This window comes from Nylanderia fulva, unplaced genomic scaffold, assembly GCF_048542155.1.
Source record: "Nylanderia fulva isolate GAGA-0341 unplaced genomic scaffold, ASM4854215v1 Scaffold12, whole genome shotgun sequence".
In the NCBI taxonomy this organism is placed as follows: domain Eukaryota; kingdom Metazoa; phylum Arthropoda; class Insecta; order Hymenoptera; family Formicidae; genus Nylanderia; species Nylanderia fulva.
In genome coordinates, this window is record NW_028189409.1 from 4425967 (window position 1) to 4446115 (window position 20149).

The 20149-nt window shown below is 31.6% G+C and overlaps 3 protein-coding genes across 3 annotated transcripts; 2 read left to right on the forward strand and 1 right to left on the reverse strand.

The window, feature by feature from the left end:
- Positions 1-434: 434 nt before the first annotated feature.
- On the reverse strand, positions 435-4588 carry yellow-g (L-dopachrome tautomerase yellow-g). The gene is made up of 4 exons (XM_029308153.2): positions 4068-4588; positions 3217-3755; positions 1900-2314; positions 435-1675 (listed from the first exon to the last, which is right to left on the reverse strand). Exons 2-4 carry the CDS (start codon positions 3706-3708, stop codon positions 1449-1451), a joined length of 1134 nt encoding a protein of 377 aa, XP_029163986.1. The 5' UTR covers positions 3709-3755; positions 4068-4588; the 3' UTR covers positions 435-1448.
- A 484-nt stretch (positions 4589-5072) lies between these two features.
- Positions 5073-8697, forward strand: yellow-g2 (L-dopachrome tautomerase yellow-g2). Its single transcript, XM_085490377.1, has 3 exons — positions 5073-5383; positions 6703-6958; positions 7871-8697. The coding sequence occupies exons 1-3, from the start codon at positions 5160-5162 to the stop codon at positions 8492-8494; spliced, it is 1104 nt and encodes a 367-aa protein (XP_085346503.1). The 5' UTR covers positions 5073-5159; the 3' UTR covers positions 8495-8697.
- Positions 8698-13479: 4782 nt separating this feature from the next.
- LOC114935248 (dopaminechrome tautomerase) lies at positions 13480-18894 on the forward strand. Its single transcript, XM_085490311.1, has 6 exons — positions 13480-13811; positions 14351-14852; positions 15625-15727; positions 15955-16043; positions 17374-17666; positions 18541-18894. Exons 1-6 carry the CDS (start codon positions 13480-13482, stop codon positions 18788-18790), a joined length of 1569 nt encoding a protein of 522 aa, XP_085346437.1. The 3' UTR covers positions 18791-18894.
- The last annotated feature ends 1255 nt before the right edge of the window (positions 18895-20149 follow it).

Sequence of the window (20149 nt, forward strand, 5' to 3'; positions counted from 1 at the left end):
TTAAATACATTATTTATTCATTATTATGTATACAGAGAATATTATATCATCAAAAAAGTAAAAAAAAATTATTTAAATTTTCTCTGAGTATCGATCTCGATTTTGCCGAAATAAATGATTCTAAAAAAAAAATATACATATATGTATATATGTATATATTATTTTTTAATACACATAGCCATAACACTAATGATTAAAAACTGAAAGCTATTGATATTAATACAGCATATAATATATAATTATACAATAATATTGCTTTGCATATCGAGAAAAATTTCTAATCAAGATTATAATAATGATAAGTCAATAATGAAGAATAGACTCTGTGTAAACTTCTTTGTAAATCTTATTTTTAAGTACGCAATAAGACTATGGCTTCTTGTTATCTTAATTTACAAGCTGCGTCATTGTAAAATCGTTACCAAATCCAGTAATTTTCCATCTCAAATATATGTATATTCACCAAAAAATAAAGTTCTACATATACATAAATAATTACATAAGGAGCACGTGGCTTTCACACGTGCAACTGTTTATATAAGCTGACGTTTACTAGCTGAGCTCATTGTTTTCTTTTCAACTTACATAATAATGATTACAAGGTGTCAACGTATTAACTTTATTACATGCTAATAAATCATTTTCATTGGCAAGATAACAAGGGCAGAAGTAAATAACTGTAATTTCTAAACAATCACGTGTTGTGAAAACTGTTTGTCGGCGTCGATTTAAATGGTACATCGATGCCATACAAGTATAATTTTGCCACTGGTCGATTTGTCCAAGTAAACTGATCCACGATTACAAGTAATCATGGATTGTGTAGAGTAAATGGAGATTTGTAAAAATCTCTCATCGGTCAAGGCTATATTAATTCGTGATAAAACTAAATACGCTAATTATTTAAATACATGATTGATTGCTTCAACATCTACATTAAGTAATTAATTCGCAAATTACATTTGCTATCTAAAGAATCAAGGCGCGAACAACTGCCGATTACATGACTAGATCAGCGACAAAATAGAATTCGGTTTTTCTATTTTTCTTCAAACTTAATATTTGATTGCTTGAACAACCAATGTCACAATTATTATAAGAAACGTCATCCGAGTAATTGTTTTTTCGGACGCGAGAAAAAATACAACGTGACATTAACTGTTCTATCTACGCAGAAGTCGAAATTAGAACCAACATATAATTTTACTCTGAAATCACGTATCTTCGATGCTAAAAATACGGAAAAATGTACACCTCGCGCTAATTAATTATTATCGTATCTCCATTGCCATAAATAAACGTGTAGGTATCATTTTTCGCATCTAACGCGTCGAATTCTGAACACATTCCAAAACTAATCGATTTCAATTTCTGCTTAAGCATCGAGTTTTGTGTATAATCGCGTGCCGTAGTGGTCCTGAGGAAGAAGCTCTCGAGACAAGCAGCTTCTACTCTTCGCAAGATTTGACCAAGGGATGAATGGCCACGGAAGCACCCGAGCAACTCACGGTGTTCTGAATATAATCCTGGAAGTTACTCTCGATAACCCACATAAGCCTCTTATATCCAGGAACAACCTGGGTCGCCAGTCGGCAATCGTTGCCCTTTTGCACTAGAACGAAGTTCTCCGGATTGAAGGGCGTCTCGCTGTTCCACATGTAGATATCGGACTCGCCTGAAAATTAGTCATTTCTTATTTAAAAAAGATGCAAAATCTATAAAAGCGTGCGTTTAATGTAAAAAGACTTTAATTAGATTGTAGTAGCTTTTTAAAATTAGCTTTATAAGTAGCTTTATAAGTAGCTTTCTTTAAACAGCTGACTTCTGTGTATCAAATATTTTTCTTCTTTTTTTTTTAATTAATTAATTTGATTATTTTGCTCGCGAAAAGAAACTTACCCTTGTATCTGAAGAAAATGGCGCAGCCGTTGTCACTGCCAAGGAGAACCAGCTTCTGTTGCTTCGGACCGACATCTAGGACCGCTCCTTGGGTGAGACCTTTCCTCAGGTTCTCGGCCTTGATCGCGAAAAGCCTGTTGGATCCCAGATAAGTGAAATACACCACCGGGGTTCCGCAGCTCTTCTTCACCAACGTCAAGTAGAGAACATCCTTTCGGTCAACACCGAAGGTGACGGCGTTAGGAAGGATTACTCTGTATCCTTTATCCGCGGTGACGTTGTAAACAATGATGGATTTGGAAGCGGCGTCGGTTATGTACACGTACACTTGCCCGTCTTCCGCGTAATCGATCGTCAGATATTGCAAACGAGACAAGTCGTTCACCAAGTTACTCAGGTCGATCACCTTCACAACCTGCGAGAAACCATATCTTAACATGAATCATCCCTCGAGAGTAGTTTCATTTTCGATGTCTATGAATGCATCGATTTTTTACAAAATTTTTATGTCCAGGCAATTAATTAAAGCATTTAATTAAAGAGGTCTTATTTTTTTGTCGCAAAATAAGCTGGGACTTATTGAAATAAATCTTTCCTTTTGCAATCGAAACGTCAAACAGAAATAAATATTTATAATTTTTGCTCAAGGAAGAGGAACTTAATTATTTTGAAAAAATATTGGAAATCTTGTAATGTCTTTAATTAATTCATTTAATTAAAAAAGTCTTGTTTCTTTTGTCACAAAATAATCTAACTTATTGAAATGCTTTCGTTATATGAAATCTTTCCTTTTGCAATCAAAACGTCAAACAGAAATAAATATTTATAATTTTTGCTTAAGAAAGAGGAACTTAATTATTTTAAAAAATATTAGAAATCTTGTAATGTCTTTAATTAAATTATTTAATTTAAAAAAGTCTTGTTTCTTTTGTCACAAAATAATCTTGAACTTATTGAAATGCTTTCGTTATATCAAATCTTTCCTTTTGCAATCAGAACGTCAAACAGAAATAAATATTTATAATTTTTGCACAAGAAAGAGGAACTTAATTATTTAAAAAAAAATTAGAAATCTTGTAATGTCTTTAATTAAATTACTTAATTAAAAAAAGTCTTGTTTCTTTTGTCACAAAATAATCTAGAACTTATTGAAATGCTTTCGTTCTATGAAATCTTTCCTTTTGCAATCAAAACGTTAAACAGAAATAAATATTTATAATTTTTGCTCAAGAAATAGAAGCTTAATTATTTTAAAAAATATGGAAAATGAAATATGGAAAAATATTGGAAATCTTGTAATGTCTTTAATTTGCGTACCTTTCCGGTCTTGACGTTAATTCCGACGACCTTCGGAGGGCATCTGCGTATCGGTTGCTCCAAAGTGTTTACGATACCAACGTCCAATACCCACAGGATTTCCTGAATGTCCAGAGTTATGTCCACGACGCTCTGGAGGGCCTGGCAGTTGCCCTCCTCCTGAATCGCCCAACAGGGGAACGGTGTCACCTTCGGCGCGCAATCCTTTGTCTTCAGGGACATGACACCCAAGGTGAAGGGCACGCCCGGTTTGTAGCGAGGCATCGCCACGATCATGTCCTCCCTGTAGACCTGGGCTCTGGTGCCGATGACATTCCTGGCGATGTACCGTCCACTCGTCTCGTAGATGTTTCTCGTACTTTGACATGGCCAGTCCAGGCTGTAGCCCGACAGGGTGAATGACAGTTCCGGTAGCAGCTGCTTGTCGCACACCGCCAACAAGAGGCTACACGCCAGGATCGACAGGCATAGAGCGCTCCTCGGGATTCTCATCCTGCGCTCGTCTTTTCTGACAAGTTAGATTAATGTGTTTTTGTAGTCTATAAATAAGTACACAATGGAAATTTCATTATTGAATTATTCCGAATCCTCTAAAACGTGAATTCTTATATAAATCTTTTTGAAAAAATTATTAAAATTGATAAAAACCAGAGTTGTTTAAATACTTGGCAATATTAGATGTATTCTTGTAGTCTGTATATAAGTACACAATAAAAATTTAATTATTAAATTATTCTGAATTCCCTAAAGCGTGAATTCTTATATAAATCTTTTCGAAAAAATTATTAAAATTGATAAAACTCAGAGCTGTTGAATATACTTGGCAATATAGGATGTGTGTGAAAACTTACGAGATTTTTCGTGTAATCAGTCGGACGAAAATCTTTGAATGTGCGACTCATTTATACTGTTTTATACTTATATATACGTTTTGATTATGCACCGATTGAAATTGTTTACATTTTTAAATTACCGTCTTCTTACACAATATTTTGTAGCAATTCTCTTGCTTAAGATTTGGCGGAATTTATAAAGAGGAAATACTTTGTAATATTTATTTTTGCATATTATTTGTAAATATTTGTAAATAATAACAAATCCAGGAAGACGTGAAAAGTGGAACACTTTAGAATGCAATAAACCAGGAAATTCAATATCAGGAAATTATCTCGTTCGTTTTATCAACTTTTTTTATATTTCCATGATTTTTGCTTCCACAAATAGTCGTTTTTCCTATAAATTTTTCAAATAAACATATTTATCCTTCATTTTCTATGTCTTACAAACTGTAGTTTCTATTGCATTTTTATTATTTGCAAACTAAAAATATAAAAAAGCTGCCAAGATATTTTCCCAAATTTATACTTTATATAGTCTTTTACAATTCTTTAACATATAAATAAAATTTATCGTACTTACTTCCAGTATAATTTTAAATATTCCGTTTTTATAATTATAATATTTATATAATTATAAATTATAATTATAACGCATTTTTGTGTGATATATATAATTATTAAATTATCCAAATATATTATGCTTTTTATTTAATAGAACAAACTATTTTCGAGAGGGTAGAAGAACCGATTAACATATGAAGAAAAATACTTTAACATGCGCGAGATTTTTCAGCTCAAGTGAGCTCACGAATGTATATAGATTGTTTATTATTTACAACTAATTCCTTCGTGTTTACGGTCGTTTTTGACAGTTCCGTTCCGCACATTTATCAGCGACTCGCGTGCGGAACTCCTTGAATGAACGTGATCGTTGCGCATCGCGATTAAATATTTTCCAAACCGAGGTATTTCGTAACGCGGCCGCGACATCACAGGATTATAAAACTGGCGCAATTCGGAGGATCTTACAGTTTTCGATCAGCTGATTCGCGAAAGGAGACGCGGTCCCGTATATTCAATAGACAGGGAAAGATCGCGGCAAGGATGCTCTTTGAACGGGCGGTGATGTTAATCGTCGCCGTTGCGGTCGTCGGTGCTCTCGATGGACCAAAGTACGAGAAAAATATCCTGTGGACCGGTGGACCCTTCGAGTGGCCTTGCTTAGCCACGAAGAGCATATTTAAGAACAGCGGTCGTTACGTCTCGAAGAACGTCCTGGCTACCAGGGCTGCGATCCACAAGGACGACGCCATCCTTGCTTTACCTAGGTATGGAAAATATATCATTTGCAGATTTATCAAACAATTATGATAGTAAATAATTTTTAATAATATATGTACAAATGTTTCTGTAGTGTAATTATGTCTGCATACAATTTTTTTTTTTCAATTTAGTCTTCTTCCGTCTGTATTAAATAATGAATTAAAATTATTCTAGGATAAGAGAGAGTAGAATATGAATACATTTTTTTCCATTATTATATCAAATTTTTAATGACACAATTGTAACTTTCTCTCATTTATCTTCATGTATTGAAACAAGTTTGTCTAAAACAAGTTCATTGAGTCAGTTTATAAACGACAAAAATGTAATATTAGAGCAGTCAGGAATTATAAATTATATAACAAAGATTTACAATCTCGTAGATTGAAATCGATCTTTCTCTCAACTATAATAGAATTTTTAAACGTAACCAAATATCAATTTACACACAAAAAGAGATTTGCTCTATAAAAATAATCCCACAAAAATTAACATCATTATTTCTATTATTTTTTTAACAATAAGTCACGCTGATTGCAATAAAAAGGTCGAAGAATCTCGATGAAAGAATATCGTATATCCGATTCACAGACCGAAATCACTTGTTTCTCGTGTTTAAATCGCAGAATTAATAAAAAGGTAATCAGATTTCTTGGGCAAGTCTGATTTCCATAAGAGGAAAGCGCGTTCTCGTGTTGCGAATCACGTGTGTTACGTCAATAATTGCGGTACACGCGTAGGTCCTTGTAGAAATCGTTAATGAGATCGTTTGACGTAAGTCGTAATCCTAGTTTCTCCAATGCGGAAAGATGAAGCAGTGTCTGTTCATGATATTTCGTTTGAAAGTAACGGGTTTCGCTCTGAACACGGCGATCGAGAGAAAGGTAGTAGAAACAAGGTTGTAGACCTTGTCAAAGGTCAGGCGACGTAAATGTCCACCTTCGTAACAACGTTACGACATTATTCGGACAACGACCGTAATTCGTTACAATTCATAAAGGACGAATATTTAGAATATTTATATTTAATAACTATATATTTATAGTTAATAACTAGGCTAATTTGTTCAGTATTTATAGATGCTATAATTAGTGTCAAGTTATGGTTCAAGTTTATCCGATATAATAAATTGATCGAGAGACATTGAAAAAAAAATTGTGTTTTGTAATAATATAATAAGTACAAAACGTTTGACGATTTCAATTACCGAGAAGATGTGCTAATATTTCCGGAAAAAATACAGAAGAGTCAGAGAGAGAATCAGTCACCCTGATGATATCTTTAGAGTCTAAATGTTAATTTGAGCATATTTGTTTCTTCACAGATATAAGCCTGGAGTGCCAGCGACTTTAGCCAAAGTCTCGTTGAAAGATAAGAACTGTCAAGCCAGTCTTCTTCCTTTCCCTTGCTGGTCCCTCCAAGAAGAAGGAACTTGCTCTGCATTGCAAAACGTCGTGGACATCTATTTGGATCCTCAGGAAATCCTGTGGGCTCTGGACACGGGTGTCGTAAATTCCCTCGAACAGCCAGAACGCAAATGTCCGCCAAAGGTTGTCGCCCTGAACGTAAAAACCGGCAAGGTGAGATAATTTGCGTATATATCTGAAATTAGCGATAAAAATGGCAAGTGCGAGTATGTTGTTCCATTCTTCCCGGAAAGTACCTCATCGAAGGATAAGAGAAATATCCTCGTTAAACTTGCCACAACTCGTTGTTTATGTGAAAACGCGCTAAGTATATTTATTTATTTAAATTTATTAGTTGAAAATCATTTTTGCTTCTCTTGTTTATATAATATTTTGTTAGCACGCATTGTATTCGCGCAAATCATATTACTCATTTACATTGCTTTTCCTTTTTTTTTGCTTTCGCAAGTGTTATGCAATGAGAATTTTAAATGCCTTCCCTACCGTATCAAATTGCCGCGAAATATACGATTAAAGTACTACTTTTATCCTTAAGTCGTATGGTTATTAAATTAATAGGTACCAATTAAAGACAGAAAGAGATAAGATCTAGTTTGTCTAGTTTGTCAAACAAATTGCGGAGATATATTATATCTATTTCTACTTTAAGGAGAATAGATTTAAACAATTATTTTAAAAGAAATATAAAATAATGCAGGAAATGTAATTTTTAATTTTTTTTTATCAATATATAATTTTTCACCATTTTTTTTCAATGTAAGATATACTCAAGTACCAATTGTATTGTTTTCCACACCATTATACCTTCTTTATATATAGCATCTGCTGGGCATTAAACTTTTTTTCTTTCTTGTTATATCATCTTAAGTGGTTAGATGGTGAGCTATTGTTCGAATACAAAGGCCCTTTGTATTTCGTTTTACGAGTTTCCTGACACATTGTTAATATTTAAAGACGGCAGAAAAATACATTTGGACCGTAAAAAAAAAGATATAATTTTTTCTGCTTCGGATCGATTGAAATTGAAGAGGAGCGAAAAATAACAATGATCATTCTTCATTCTAGGTCGTGAAAACCGTCGACCTGTCCGGCCTGACGAACTCCGCGTCCCGACTGCAGTACGTCGTGGCGGACTACAACTCGGACGGCCGCGTGTTCATCTACGTCTCCGACGCGGCCTCGAGGGCGATTCTGGTGTACGACGTGACCTCGGGTCGCGGATACCGCGTGGTCCTGCCGCAGGCTGTCACCCTGAACTGCAGCCGCAGGGACGTGCTTTACCTCGCGTTGATGCACCGGCAGGACGGTAGCACTTGCCTGCTCTTCACCTACCTGGGCAGCAACCGTCTGTTCTCCATCCGCACGGATCACCTCCGGAACGGAAACGCCCAGGGCAAGGTGCACGACCTCGGAGTCAAACCCGCGAGACTCGTGATCCTGGGAACGGACAACGGCAGCGCGCTCTTCTTCCGCTACGAGGGCAGCTCCGAGGTGTACAGATGGGACAGCGAGACCGCGTTCTTGACCTGCAACTTCCAGCAGGTCTATTCGAGCGCCGAGTGCGCCCTACCCACGCACATCATCCCCGATTACAAGAGAGGACAGATGCGCGTCCTCGAGAGCAACTTCCCGGATTACATGCAAGGCACCGTCGGCTGCGGCGCCAATCACGCCTTGAATCTTATGTAGAGTCGAGAGAAGTGTCATCTCGCCATCTCGATTTTGGCGACTCCACTAGTCAAGGAAGAGGGTGCATTGTACATTTTGTTGGTATTTAATTTTCTCGATGAGTTTACATCTCTAGAAATGATGCATCTCGCGCACTCCGATTATGTCGTATCTCCATTGTCATAAATCAGTATTCGAGATCTCTCTTATACACGCACACAAAATATACACATACAAACACACACGTGCACGCATACTTTTAATGCTGTAGAAATTCGAACTCGAGGAAATATTATGTATATATGTATGTATGTCGGCTGCAACGCGTTTTTTTGCATAGCCGACGAAGCAAAAACTCTTCAATGGTAAGCAAAATGTCAATCGCTGACATTCGATGAACAAAGAAAATAAATGTATTCTAAAAATTCGGTGTTTTTTTACTTTTCCTTCGCACACGCAGCGCTATATGTATTTTTCAATTTTTACACGCGATGAGAGAAGTCTTCAAGATCAGCAATTAAATCAATTTACTCAGATATTTTTATTTTTTTCTAGTTAATTCAATAATTTAATTTGCGAATTCATCGAGCGTTTTTTATTATGAATAAGTATGTTTCTCATCTTTCTTTAAATTCATTAAAAATTTTCCAGATCTTATTTTTTTTATAAAATTTTACGCACTTTTTCTCACGAAGAGAGATTTTCTCTTTGCTTCAATCAAAACTATACGTAGTAGATTTCATTCCTTTGAAAAGAAAACAAATTGCGCATTGTGCATAATTAAGATATATAAAGAAAAAATTAATTACGTACATGTGTGTACCTAGATTTTTCCATAATATTTTATTTTTTTTTACGTCGATTCGCGTCGATAGTTCTTTATAAGGAACTTATGTTCGGAATTAATAACTTGTCGAGAACAAGTTTGATTTTTAATAGAGCATACTAGTTTTCCTTTCAAATTCTTATATCCTACTGGCAGCTTTTAAAATACAATTTTTGTTTTTTTCACGTCTTCGAGTAGATGGACATTGAACCTTAGAAGCTATACGATACTTTTAATGAAAATGGATATTCCAGATTAAATTACCTTTCTGGTTTTATACGATACTATGGAAGTATGAATATATTTAATTACAGGTTACATAATGTTTTAATGATTTTTTGAAATTTATTTAATTAAATTTCGCGAATATTGCAAAATACTTGAATTTGAGAGTATTGCAAGTAGTTTTAAGTTCAATAAATGACAGTCAGATAAAATAATGATATTTTATGACAAAAAATTATGTCATTTTATAAATAATATTCTTAATACAAGAAAGTAATTTTTTGCACAAACAAAATTTTATTCATGCAGATTCAACATCGATAAATTATAACGACACTAGTATTTGCTCTTTAATTTATTCTTTATCGATTATTTTTATCGCACTTGATTCACACATGAACTGTAATTCTAATTAGTAAATTTACTCGACATAATTATAATAATTGTAACATTTACAATTTAATGAATACGAATTAGTATTAATGAGCGCATTATAAGTACTCTAATTTTATTCAGACGACTTATTCAGACTGCATGAAAATATGTCACATTTCATGAGAATCAAAATTAGATTTACAACTATAAGTGGTTAGTGGGTTAGTCGATCGATGGTGCAAAATATCTCGGAGTAGCGAAAAAAGGTAAGGTAAGGTCTCTATTATTCTATTGAATGAAAGGCGCAGGCGAATAACTTTGGGTTTTCTTCAAAATTTGTTCTGTATTGTAACTGCTTTAAAACTAGGAAAATTCTTGAAATTCTATTTTTTTACGAACAATAAATCGAGTCTCGTATTTCATAAGATCACCAAAGCATTTTATTTCGCAGGTAGAGAAACACGATCTAGAGTTGACGGTGTTCTGCCCAATTCCATAATTCTTATCAGAAACATAGCTAAATTTTTTAAAGAAAATGTAAGTTATTATAGTTTATAATTTATTATAATTACAGTCAATTATGCTACTAGCAAAACTGAAAACTAATAGTATAAATTAAGTTATGCAATGTTTAGAATATACAAAACTTTTATCAAATATCTATCATATTATAACACTCTAAAATCTCAAAGTATTGCATGTAAATGAAATGTAATATTATACAAACATATTACATTAAAAAAATATAACTGTGAAATATTATAATTATCCCTTATAGAAATGTATTACTAGTAACGCCAATTTATCACTTATTTCGAGTACTTAATCACTGTATATCAGTATTTTACGTACTCGAAATAAGTGATTAATTGGCGTTACTATAGTGATAAATTTCTATAAGGGATGTACACACAGATTTTTTATTTGAAAATATGAAAATGTACAACCATATTATTAAGATTGTAATATTAGAGGTAATACAAAATAATAAAATGTACTACTAAAAATATACCGTTAAGATGTTGCAGATTCTTCATAAACTATTAAAAGGGAAGGATGAGATTATTCGTTTACAGATTACAATTTAACTGATCAAATCAGTTCGGAAGATATATTATATCCAATTGAAATATGTAACTGTCCTTTGAGAAGTAGCTGTAGTGATATGAATAAAATAAATATATATAATTTTTTTATTTTTAATTATTATATAGCTATTTTATTTTTCACTTTTATTCTCTCTGAACAGTCATAAAATTTAAATAAAATTCGATAGAACTGGAGTAAACGATTAATGTAGGACGAGTTCTTTTCCACATGTCGCTTCCGCTTTGCGTAACGTAATTTATGGAACACGTGGCGCGAAGGTTGTTATCACGTCAGATAATTACCTTCATGTAAATGTCCTCCAAAACTATTTACTCGCTTTTATCCCCATGGTAGATTAAGAATTGATTTGTCGATCTTGCCAAGTCGCCGTTCCAGGTCGATAGTGAGCCACTTCCAGTTAATCGTGGGAATGGAGGGCGGTCGTGATCGTTCCATGGTATATTGAGTAACAACAAAATAGTCCGATCTGTGCACAATACGGACTCACGATAGACTCGAATCGAACATTATCTCTTGCATGCTTCATTTCCCTATCCCGCGCTGAGAATTGCACAGTTGCGATAATTAAAGATTGTGTACACTCTGTTAGCGAAACATCATATCAGCCTGCTTTTTAATCAGCAGTTGTATAGCATTGCGCAGAATTCGTGATAACAACACAAGAAAGTGCTTCGTCATTTTTTTTACATATATTAAACAGAATTTAGCACACATGTGATATTTCTATAATAAAGAAGTAATTTATTCATATATAAAGGAAATATAAAAAACATCTTTCTTATGCACTTTTTCCTAAATTAATATTGCTTATTTTTTAAATTTGTAGTTAATTTTTATATGAATTTTTGTATAAAAAAAACTAGATATATCAATAAATATATCAAGAAGAAAAATGATGAAAAATAATACGGTCACATACGGTCATCACGCTTTCCTTGGTCGCACCTTTGAATCAAATCGTAAATTGCATCTCATTCAATGGGTGCGGTCTTTAGTTCCGGGCACTTTCGATTGAAACCAAGGACATTTATGCAACAATTATAATGCTATAGTTTCAGTACACAGTGTCATTTAGTGTCGCATTATTTGATGCTTTTTTAATATCATAATGTTTTATTAATGGCGATCGACGCTTTATTACAGGATATTTCATCTTAATCGCTTCGAATAGTTCTTTTGCAATTTTCAAGAATTATGGAACCTTTCTTTAGAAGATTTAATCGATTAATTTATAAGTCGTTAAGTACGTATTAATAAATTAAACGTATAGTAGTCTGATATATATTTATAAATTATTATTATAAATTATTTAAAAATTATTATAAAATAAATAAATTATAAAATATAATATATAATATAATATAATGTATAAATAATATAATATAATATAATATATAAATAATATAATATATAATAAATATTATAAGATAAATAAAAAATAAAATTTAAAAATTATTATTATAAATTAAAAAGAAATGAAAAGATATACATATAATAAGAGATTTAAAAGAAAGCTCCAAGTTAAATTCTTCTCAAGTTCTACATATTTTATTTTAATAAGACGCAAACCGAGTAATTATACAATCATTGAACTATTGAACTAATTGAACTATTTCAATAAGTTGCGATAAAAAATGTAACATCAAACACATTAATACATTACATTACGCGTGATATTGATAAATGTTACGGGGCATCTCATATAACGATCGATATGGTTTTAATTTTTAATTGAGTTTTTCTTGGATCAAAGTACGCATTTTAATTTCCACAATTGATTAAAAAAACTGAAATAATTGTACTTGCATAAGTCAATAAAAAAACTGAAATATAAATAATATCTAAGCTTTTATATATGTATATATTAATAATTTATATTTTGATAAGGCTTAGACAAAAATAATTCTGTGTAAAAATTTATATAGAAAACAATTCTAATTTTTTTCAATAGAAAATTAAATTTCAATAAAAAATTATGTCAATAAGGAAAAATGCTGAATTAAATCTTACACGTATAGGAAAAAGAAATAGATTTTCCAAAATTCTTTAAAATTGATTTACTCAAGACATATATAATTTTTTGAATGCTATTACATTTATATTTGTACTTTAATAAAAAAAAATTTCTGGTAGAGCAATTACATAATATTCTCAATATGCTTAGCGAAAGTCAATAAAGCAATAAAAACTGAAAACCATATATCATGTATTACTTCGTTATGAATTTTAATGAAATCGTTATTACAAAAAAATTCCTCATAATCCTCCAATTCTTCTTATCGCAGCATCAATTATTCGTGCGCGAAGAATTTCCTTTCGATCAAATATTTCGATTGACTCTGATTATGCCAGTTAAAACAAATACACGAACAGGGTGTGGATAGATTAAATAATAACTAATCACTTTTCTCCCCACCTTGCGAGGAGAGATTCTCACGAAATTAGCCACCGTTCGATTTCTAGTCTCGGAATGGTTCGTTCGTGCAGTTATGCACTGCCCCCGGATAAAGCGATTGTACGTACGAGTAAAAGTACAAATGCGTCTTGTTATACACAAACATGTTCGAGTTGCGGTGCCCTGTCTCCTAGTGCAAGTCCCAGGTTGATGCTGGAAAATTGGAACAGTCAGTATTGTATCGATGGACCTATCGGTGGCACAACGCCCGATATAGTTCTCGCTTATGTAGTGCGGATTTGTTCACTACGAGTGATAGTTCTATTGTTACGCTATTCTCACATTCCTCGTGTTATTACAAATTGCGATAGAGCTCCGAATATTTTAGCTAAATTTTCAATTATGAGGTAAAAAATGAATGCAAGAAATTCGTGATAAAAAATATAGAAAAAAGGATCATTAAAAAAATTCAAGATATTAATATATATAGAAATATGTATAACTACAAGTAGATAAAGAGTATATATTCTTTATTTTAGAATAATTTATCTTCCTTTTCCCCTTTCTTAAGCTATCTTTTCATAGTCTGAATATCTATATATTTTGATTCTAGTTTTGAGACTTTTGCGGCCATTGGAATCATTAATGCAAAAGGTTTCCGGATGGATGCCTATAATTTATATAAGGACCACAACCCACAAGAAAGCTCAATATCGGAGCTCTCAGCCCTGAAGATGCAAATTGCAACGTTTGCGAAACGTCGGCATTACGCTGTTAAACCACGCGGCATCCATCCGGAAACCTTTTGCATTGATAATCTATATGTTTTTCTCAAAGTATTTTAAAATGTTTAAAAAATAATTTAATTAATGAATAGTATTTTTTTTATAAAGAGAAAAATTAAGTAAAATATTTGTCTATTTTTTTATTATTTTTTTTTAAATAGAAACGTGCTGTTCCTGTCGACAATATTGTCGTTTCTGTACATCGGAGCTAAGGCGGAAACGCTGGAAACCGTGGCGCAATGGCAGTTGCTTGACTTCGCTCTGCCATACGATCGTGGTTTCCTCAATCAATATCGACAGGACAATGTGGTGCTGACTGGTATCGAAATAGCCTGGGACAGGATTTTCGTGAGTACACCCAGGTTACGTGCTGGTGTGCCGGCCACCTTGAGCTTCTTCCCCAGAAAGATACTCTCGGGAAGTAGCCCGCAGCTTCAAGCGTATCCTTCGTGGGACTGGCACGGTGCTGGGAAAGGAGAGATCAATTGCACCAAGCAGATCTCGGTGTACCGAACCAGGCTGGACAGCTGCAACAGATTGTGGGTTGTTGATTCTGGTGTCATGACGTCGATCGACGATTTTATGGCCGTCTGTCCGCCGAAAATTATGGTCTTTGATTTGAAAACCGATCAGGTGGTTCGATACGTCACTCTTCCACATCAGGTGAGTAAAGTGATTCGGCAAAAAGATTGATTCGATGCCGTGTGAACGATCTGTGAAGGACCGAAAGTGATTTTTGAGTAGTTAAAATAATCAAAATCAATATATGTACATAAAAATAACTAAAAGGACAAATAATTGGAAAGAACAAAGATGTTATATATAAATGAAGATGTACAGAAAAAAATTATTTATATCGTTTTTGTGTACAAAATATTTTTATTTGTTAAGTCATTTTTATAGACGCAAAAATCCAAGGTAGAAATTTATTTATAATTTTATACATTTTGCAATTCAATTTTTTTTTATTATTATGATAAATAGAATTGTCTCGAATTTTGTCACAAATTATAAAAATTGTCTAAAGTAAATTTTAAAGAATGTTGCTGAATAATGAAAAACTTATCAAATATTTGTCTTATTTGTATCAATTGGTCTCAAATTTTTGCATTGTGCATTTGTTTTAAATAAATATATATACTTATACATATAATTAAAAAACACAGAAAAGAATGAAAAAAATGTTAGAAATAATGAAATCATCTATGTACAAATGATTAAGATAATCGCGTTTAATAATTTACAATTTGAATAATTGAAAACCGGTTGTATTACTCTACGTATCTACTTATAAAATGCAAAATAGAATCGATTTGTGTTAATACATATATGTATATATGTGCGTTAGTCTGAACAATAGTGAACAATAAATTATTGGAAAACATCGTTATGTATAAAAGTATTGATTTCGGTATTATTGTTTGCCTTCTTTCAGGTGTTGAGACCAGATACTTTACTGACCAATTTTGTCATCGATGAAGTTTCGGCAAAAACGTGTGATGACGTATTTCTCTACATAACAGACACTCTCGGCCCAGGTAACACAATTTTTAATTAAATTGATATAACACGTAAATAATATCAAATTTTTACAACTATTTTTTTTATTTATTTAGATAAATATAGATTTCTTTTTCTTTTAAAATTATATTTTTTTCAGCTAACTGAATTCTGTATTTTTGTTATCATTACAAGAAACTTTATAAAAACTATTTTTCTTTAAATATCTGAACAAAAATTTAAAAAAATTCTAATATCTCTTTAGGAATTGTTGTCTTCGATGGTGTTAGGGATAGGAGCTGGCGCGTTGTTCATGCATCCATGTATCCTAATCCAGATGAAGCAACGTACAGAGTGAGCGTAACATTTAATTATTTAAAAAAGCATGCATTAATAAAGTTACAACATATGCTATATATTATTTACATATTTATGTAATTATAATATAAACAAAAATATCAAGAATGTAAGTACTGTGAAAAATACTAGGTTTCTGATAGAACTGTATCAAATTATTATCGAAGGCAGTTCAGACAAACTTTATCAATGGAACACAACGTAACGTTCAACACTTTTTGTCACAAATGTTAAAATAATTGACAGCAATAATATTCTTTCGTCTTTCTATAAACTGCTCGTTTCTTTCTTCTTTTCGATCGTTTGTTGTAAAGGAACACATTCCAGCATTGACGCACTGACAGATCATCAAGTACATACATATGTAAATAAGAACGCGCGTCGCTATTTCTTTTATAACATTATTATTATTTTTTAAATGCAATTTTTATTGTTAGTCACCAATTATAATAATGATAGAAAATGATCGCGCGTTTAATATCTAACACTTGTGGCAATCGTCTTTCGATAAATATTACACGGTACACAAAATGACTAATCATATTTTTTTGTAATTTATTGATATTTTACATTATTTTCCTCAGGCATATAATGGATTCAAAATTGTTTTCAAATTACATGGACTGATGTAATAAATATTGCTCAATACTTATTGTCATAAAAGTTTTCTATATTTATTTACATAATTTATATTAACATTGCAGAAAATATAAAATATAACAGATAAAGGCATATAATATGTAGAAGCAATGGAATTTTCTTATAATTGTATGTACAGCACCCTCCATAAGTTTGGAAACACTTTACATTTTACAGTTAAAGAATTGCATGGCAGCGATCTGTTATAAAGAAAAATGTCATTTAAATATTTTATGTTTATTTTATGATTTATTTATACAAAAAATCTGCACAGATCTGTCAAAAGGATCCTCTTAATTTAAGAGAAAAATTCTCTAAAGAAATATTCTTTAATTAGATATTCGTAACATGCAAGAATATAAACTTAATGGGATGTTTTTATCAGTATATTATTTGAAATATTATTAATCGTGATAACAAAAAACAGTCTTATAAATGTACATTTGTTCTTTATTACATACAATACTCTTCACAGGTTTGAAAACACTTTACATTTTATAGTTAAATATTTATGGCAGCGATCTGTCATAAATAAAAATGTCATTTAAACATTTTACGATTTATTGATACAAAAATCTACACAGATCGCCATACGATTGTTTAACTGTCAAATGTAAGGTGTTTCCAAACTTACGGAGAGTACTGTATCTTGTATATGATAAAATATTAAAAGGATGTTTCTCTGCAGATCGGAAGTGACACTTTCGAGTTCCTGGACGGCGTAGTGGGCATAACATTTTCATCAAGACACCGAACCGTATATTATCAACCTCTGGCGACCAGTCGTATCTTCGGCGTATCCACTTCGGCGTTGCAAGCCGGACCACTTTCTTTGGGACAACAGTTACCCGTGACCTTGATCGGCAGGAAGTCAAGTCAAGGTCTGGCGCTGACTGTAAATCCTCTGGATGATACAATCGTGTTCGCCCCTTTAACTGAGACCGCGATTGCGTCATGGCAACCGCAAACGAATGAGCAGAGGTGCGAAAAAATATTAATCAAAAGACTTGTAGCTATTAAATTACTCCAAAAAGTTTGATAGCTTAACGCACAATGTGTCGGTCTAATGCAAATTTTTTAAGTTAACATTCAAGAATATTTTTTTAAAGAGTGTGAGAAAGCTAAAGAGAAATGCACACATGATTTTATTAAAAACATATTTATATTACATATAATTAAGAATATATTTTTATACTCGAGAATAACAAAATCTATAAGAAAATCTTAAAACCGGTTTTTTATCTTCTCCAAACGTTTATAATAACGTTCGCAACAAATAGAATGTATTATATAAATCGTATCTCAGATAGATCATTATCACTTGCAGTATAGTATCAGACTGTTAGAATTTTCCATAAGGAAAAAATAGTTGTGACGTTAGCTGCTGTTTCTCTGTTATCTTAATTATTTTAAAAACGACGCAAAACAATTTGCAAATATTTTAGTTCTTGTATTTAAATGTTATTAATAGAAATATTTCATGACATTTTCATGTACTCTTTTAGTGATGTAATAATATTCTAATTTATAAGTCGCACGATAGACTTATTAATATAAAATTTTTTTTTTAATTTTATTGTGATACAATGAATATTAGATAAAGATAATATTTTTAGAATGCTTATTTCAATTCGATTATTCTTTAATTTTGATGATTATTAAGTTTATTAATTATGGAATAGGTATCAATTATATTCTTATTTTATTTATTATTATTATAATTAGATACTTAACTATAATTATAAATATAAACATATAATTATTAAATATAGTTATATATAAATATTTAAATAGTTCTTACATACATATATTATAGTTATATAATTATTCAAATATGTTATACTCTTTCTTTTAGAATACTCGCTTATAGTCCAGAGGAATTACAATTTGTCGCCGAGATTATATGGGCGAAAAATGACAATGGCAATTATTGGATAATGTCATCAAGATTCCACAAGTTCTTTCTGAAACAAGTTGACACTCGTCAGATTAATATCCGCATCATGAGGATCAAAGCGAACAATCAGGCGCTAATTCCGTCTCTCAATCAACAGATTGATCCATACTTTTCGTTACGTTTCTACAATAATACTTTAGGATTCTGAAGAAGAGCATTGATTATAAAAATGTGTAAATGAAAGAACAGTGCCAGCAATAATATGACATTGATGTTTGAAAAATATCATCAACGAAAAATTTAATAAGGATATTAAAGTGACAGATGTATAAAAAATGCTTTGTAGATCTTTGTAAAATAAAATATTTTGTATGTTTAAATATTTTCTTTATACTAAATATTTTTAAAAAATTGTATTAATTAAAGTGCACTACTTTTTACTCAAGAGTTGTTCGAAAAACTAGGTTTAATTCAAAATATTGCTGAGTTCGCAAATTCTTCTATGTACGCGTAATAATGACATTCGCATTCTTTTGCAATTTATGCAGCTCAATATGCTCAATAACTTACATTTGCAAAAGGTTTGCAACATTTTACGCTTGTTAATATTTTAACAATATTAAATTTTAATACTCCTTTTTTCAGCTTATACAACGCATGATTTTTTTCTCATTTAAAGTCAATTTGATGCATATAAAAAAATTATCTAAATTTTTTAGCAAAAGACTATTAAAATGGCTTAATGATACATAAAATAAAATTTAAAGAATCACCAAAATAACTGTCTATGCTATCATATATTTATAGATTTTGTTTATGTCCAATTTTTTAAAAGCAACCACGAAACCTATTTTGTCAATTAAAATATAATTTTATTTATAAAAATCCATGTAAAAATGCTAAGCTAAGAGCATTAAAAAGTTAATATTTAATTTCAAACTTTTACTAATAATTTTCTATTGGAAACTTGTATGTATCTATCTCTGCTCTTATATTTCTTGAAATATTAAATTAATATTAATTAATATTTTTCAAATGTATATCTTATAATATAAAAGCTTTATATTTATCATTATAATATATTTATTATTATATTAACAGTTAACATAATGATTATACTATAGTCATTGGCACATGTACGTCATACTATCCGCAATTAAGGATTATAGGCTTCCCCTTATCGAGGAACACGCTAATAATTGTTATCGAAATTACGCATAGAATATCCCATAATGACGAATAAATAAACGCGAATGACTCGACGCGCAAATTGCAATGTCTACATATGCACATACACATACATATATTTCTCTATTGATTTCAGAAAATGTTGACAATTAATGTCGCTGGAAGGAAGGAAGGACATTTATGCAAATAGTAGTATCCATTACACAGATGACATCACTACGTGTGCCTCATCGTCTTTTCAACTTAAATCTATTAAAATGTCAGCAATGGCGGGTGGTGAGTATGATATTATACTGCAGATAAAGCGAAATAATTTCCATATTTTAAAGACGCAATTTTCTAAAGTATTCATTTTCTAAAATATACATTGAATGGCACA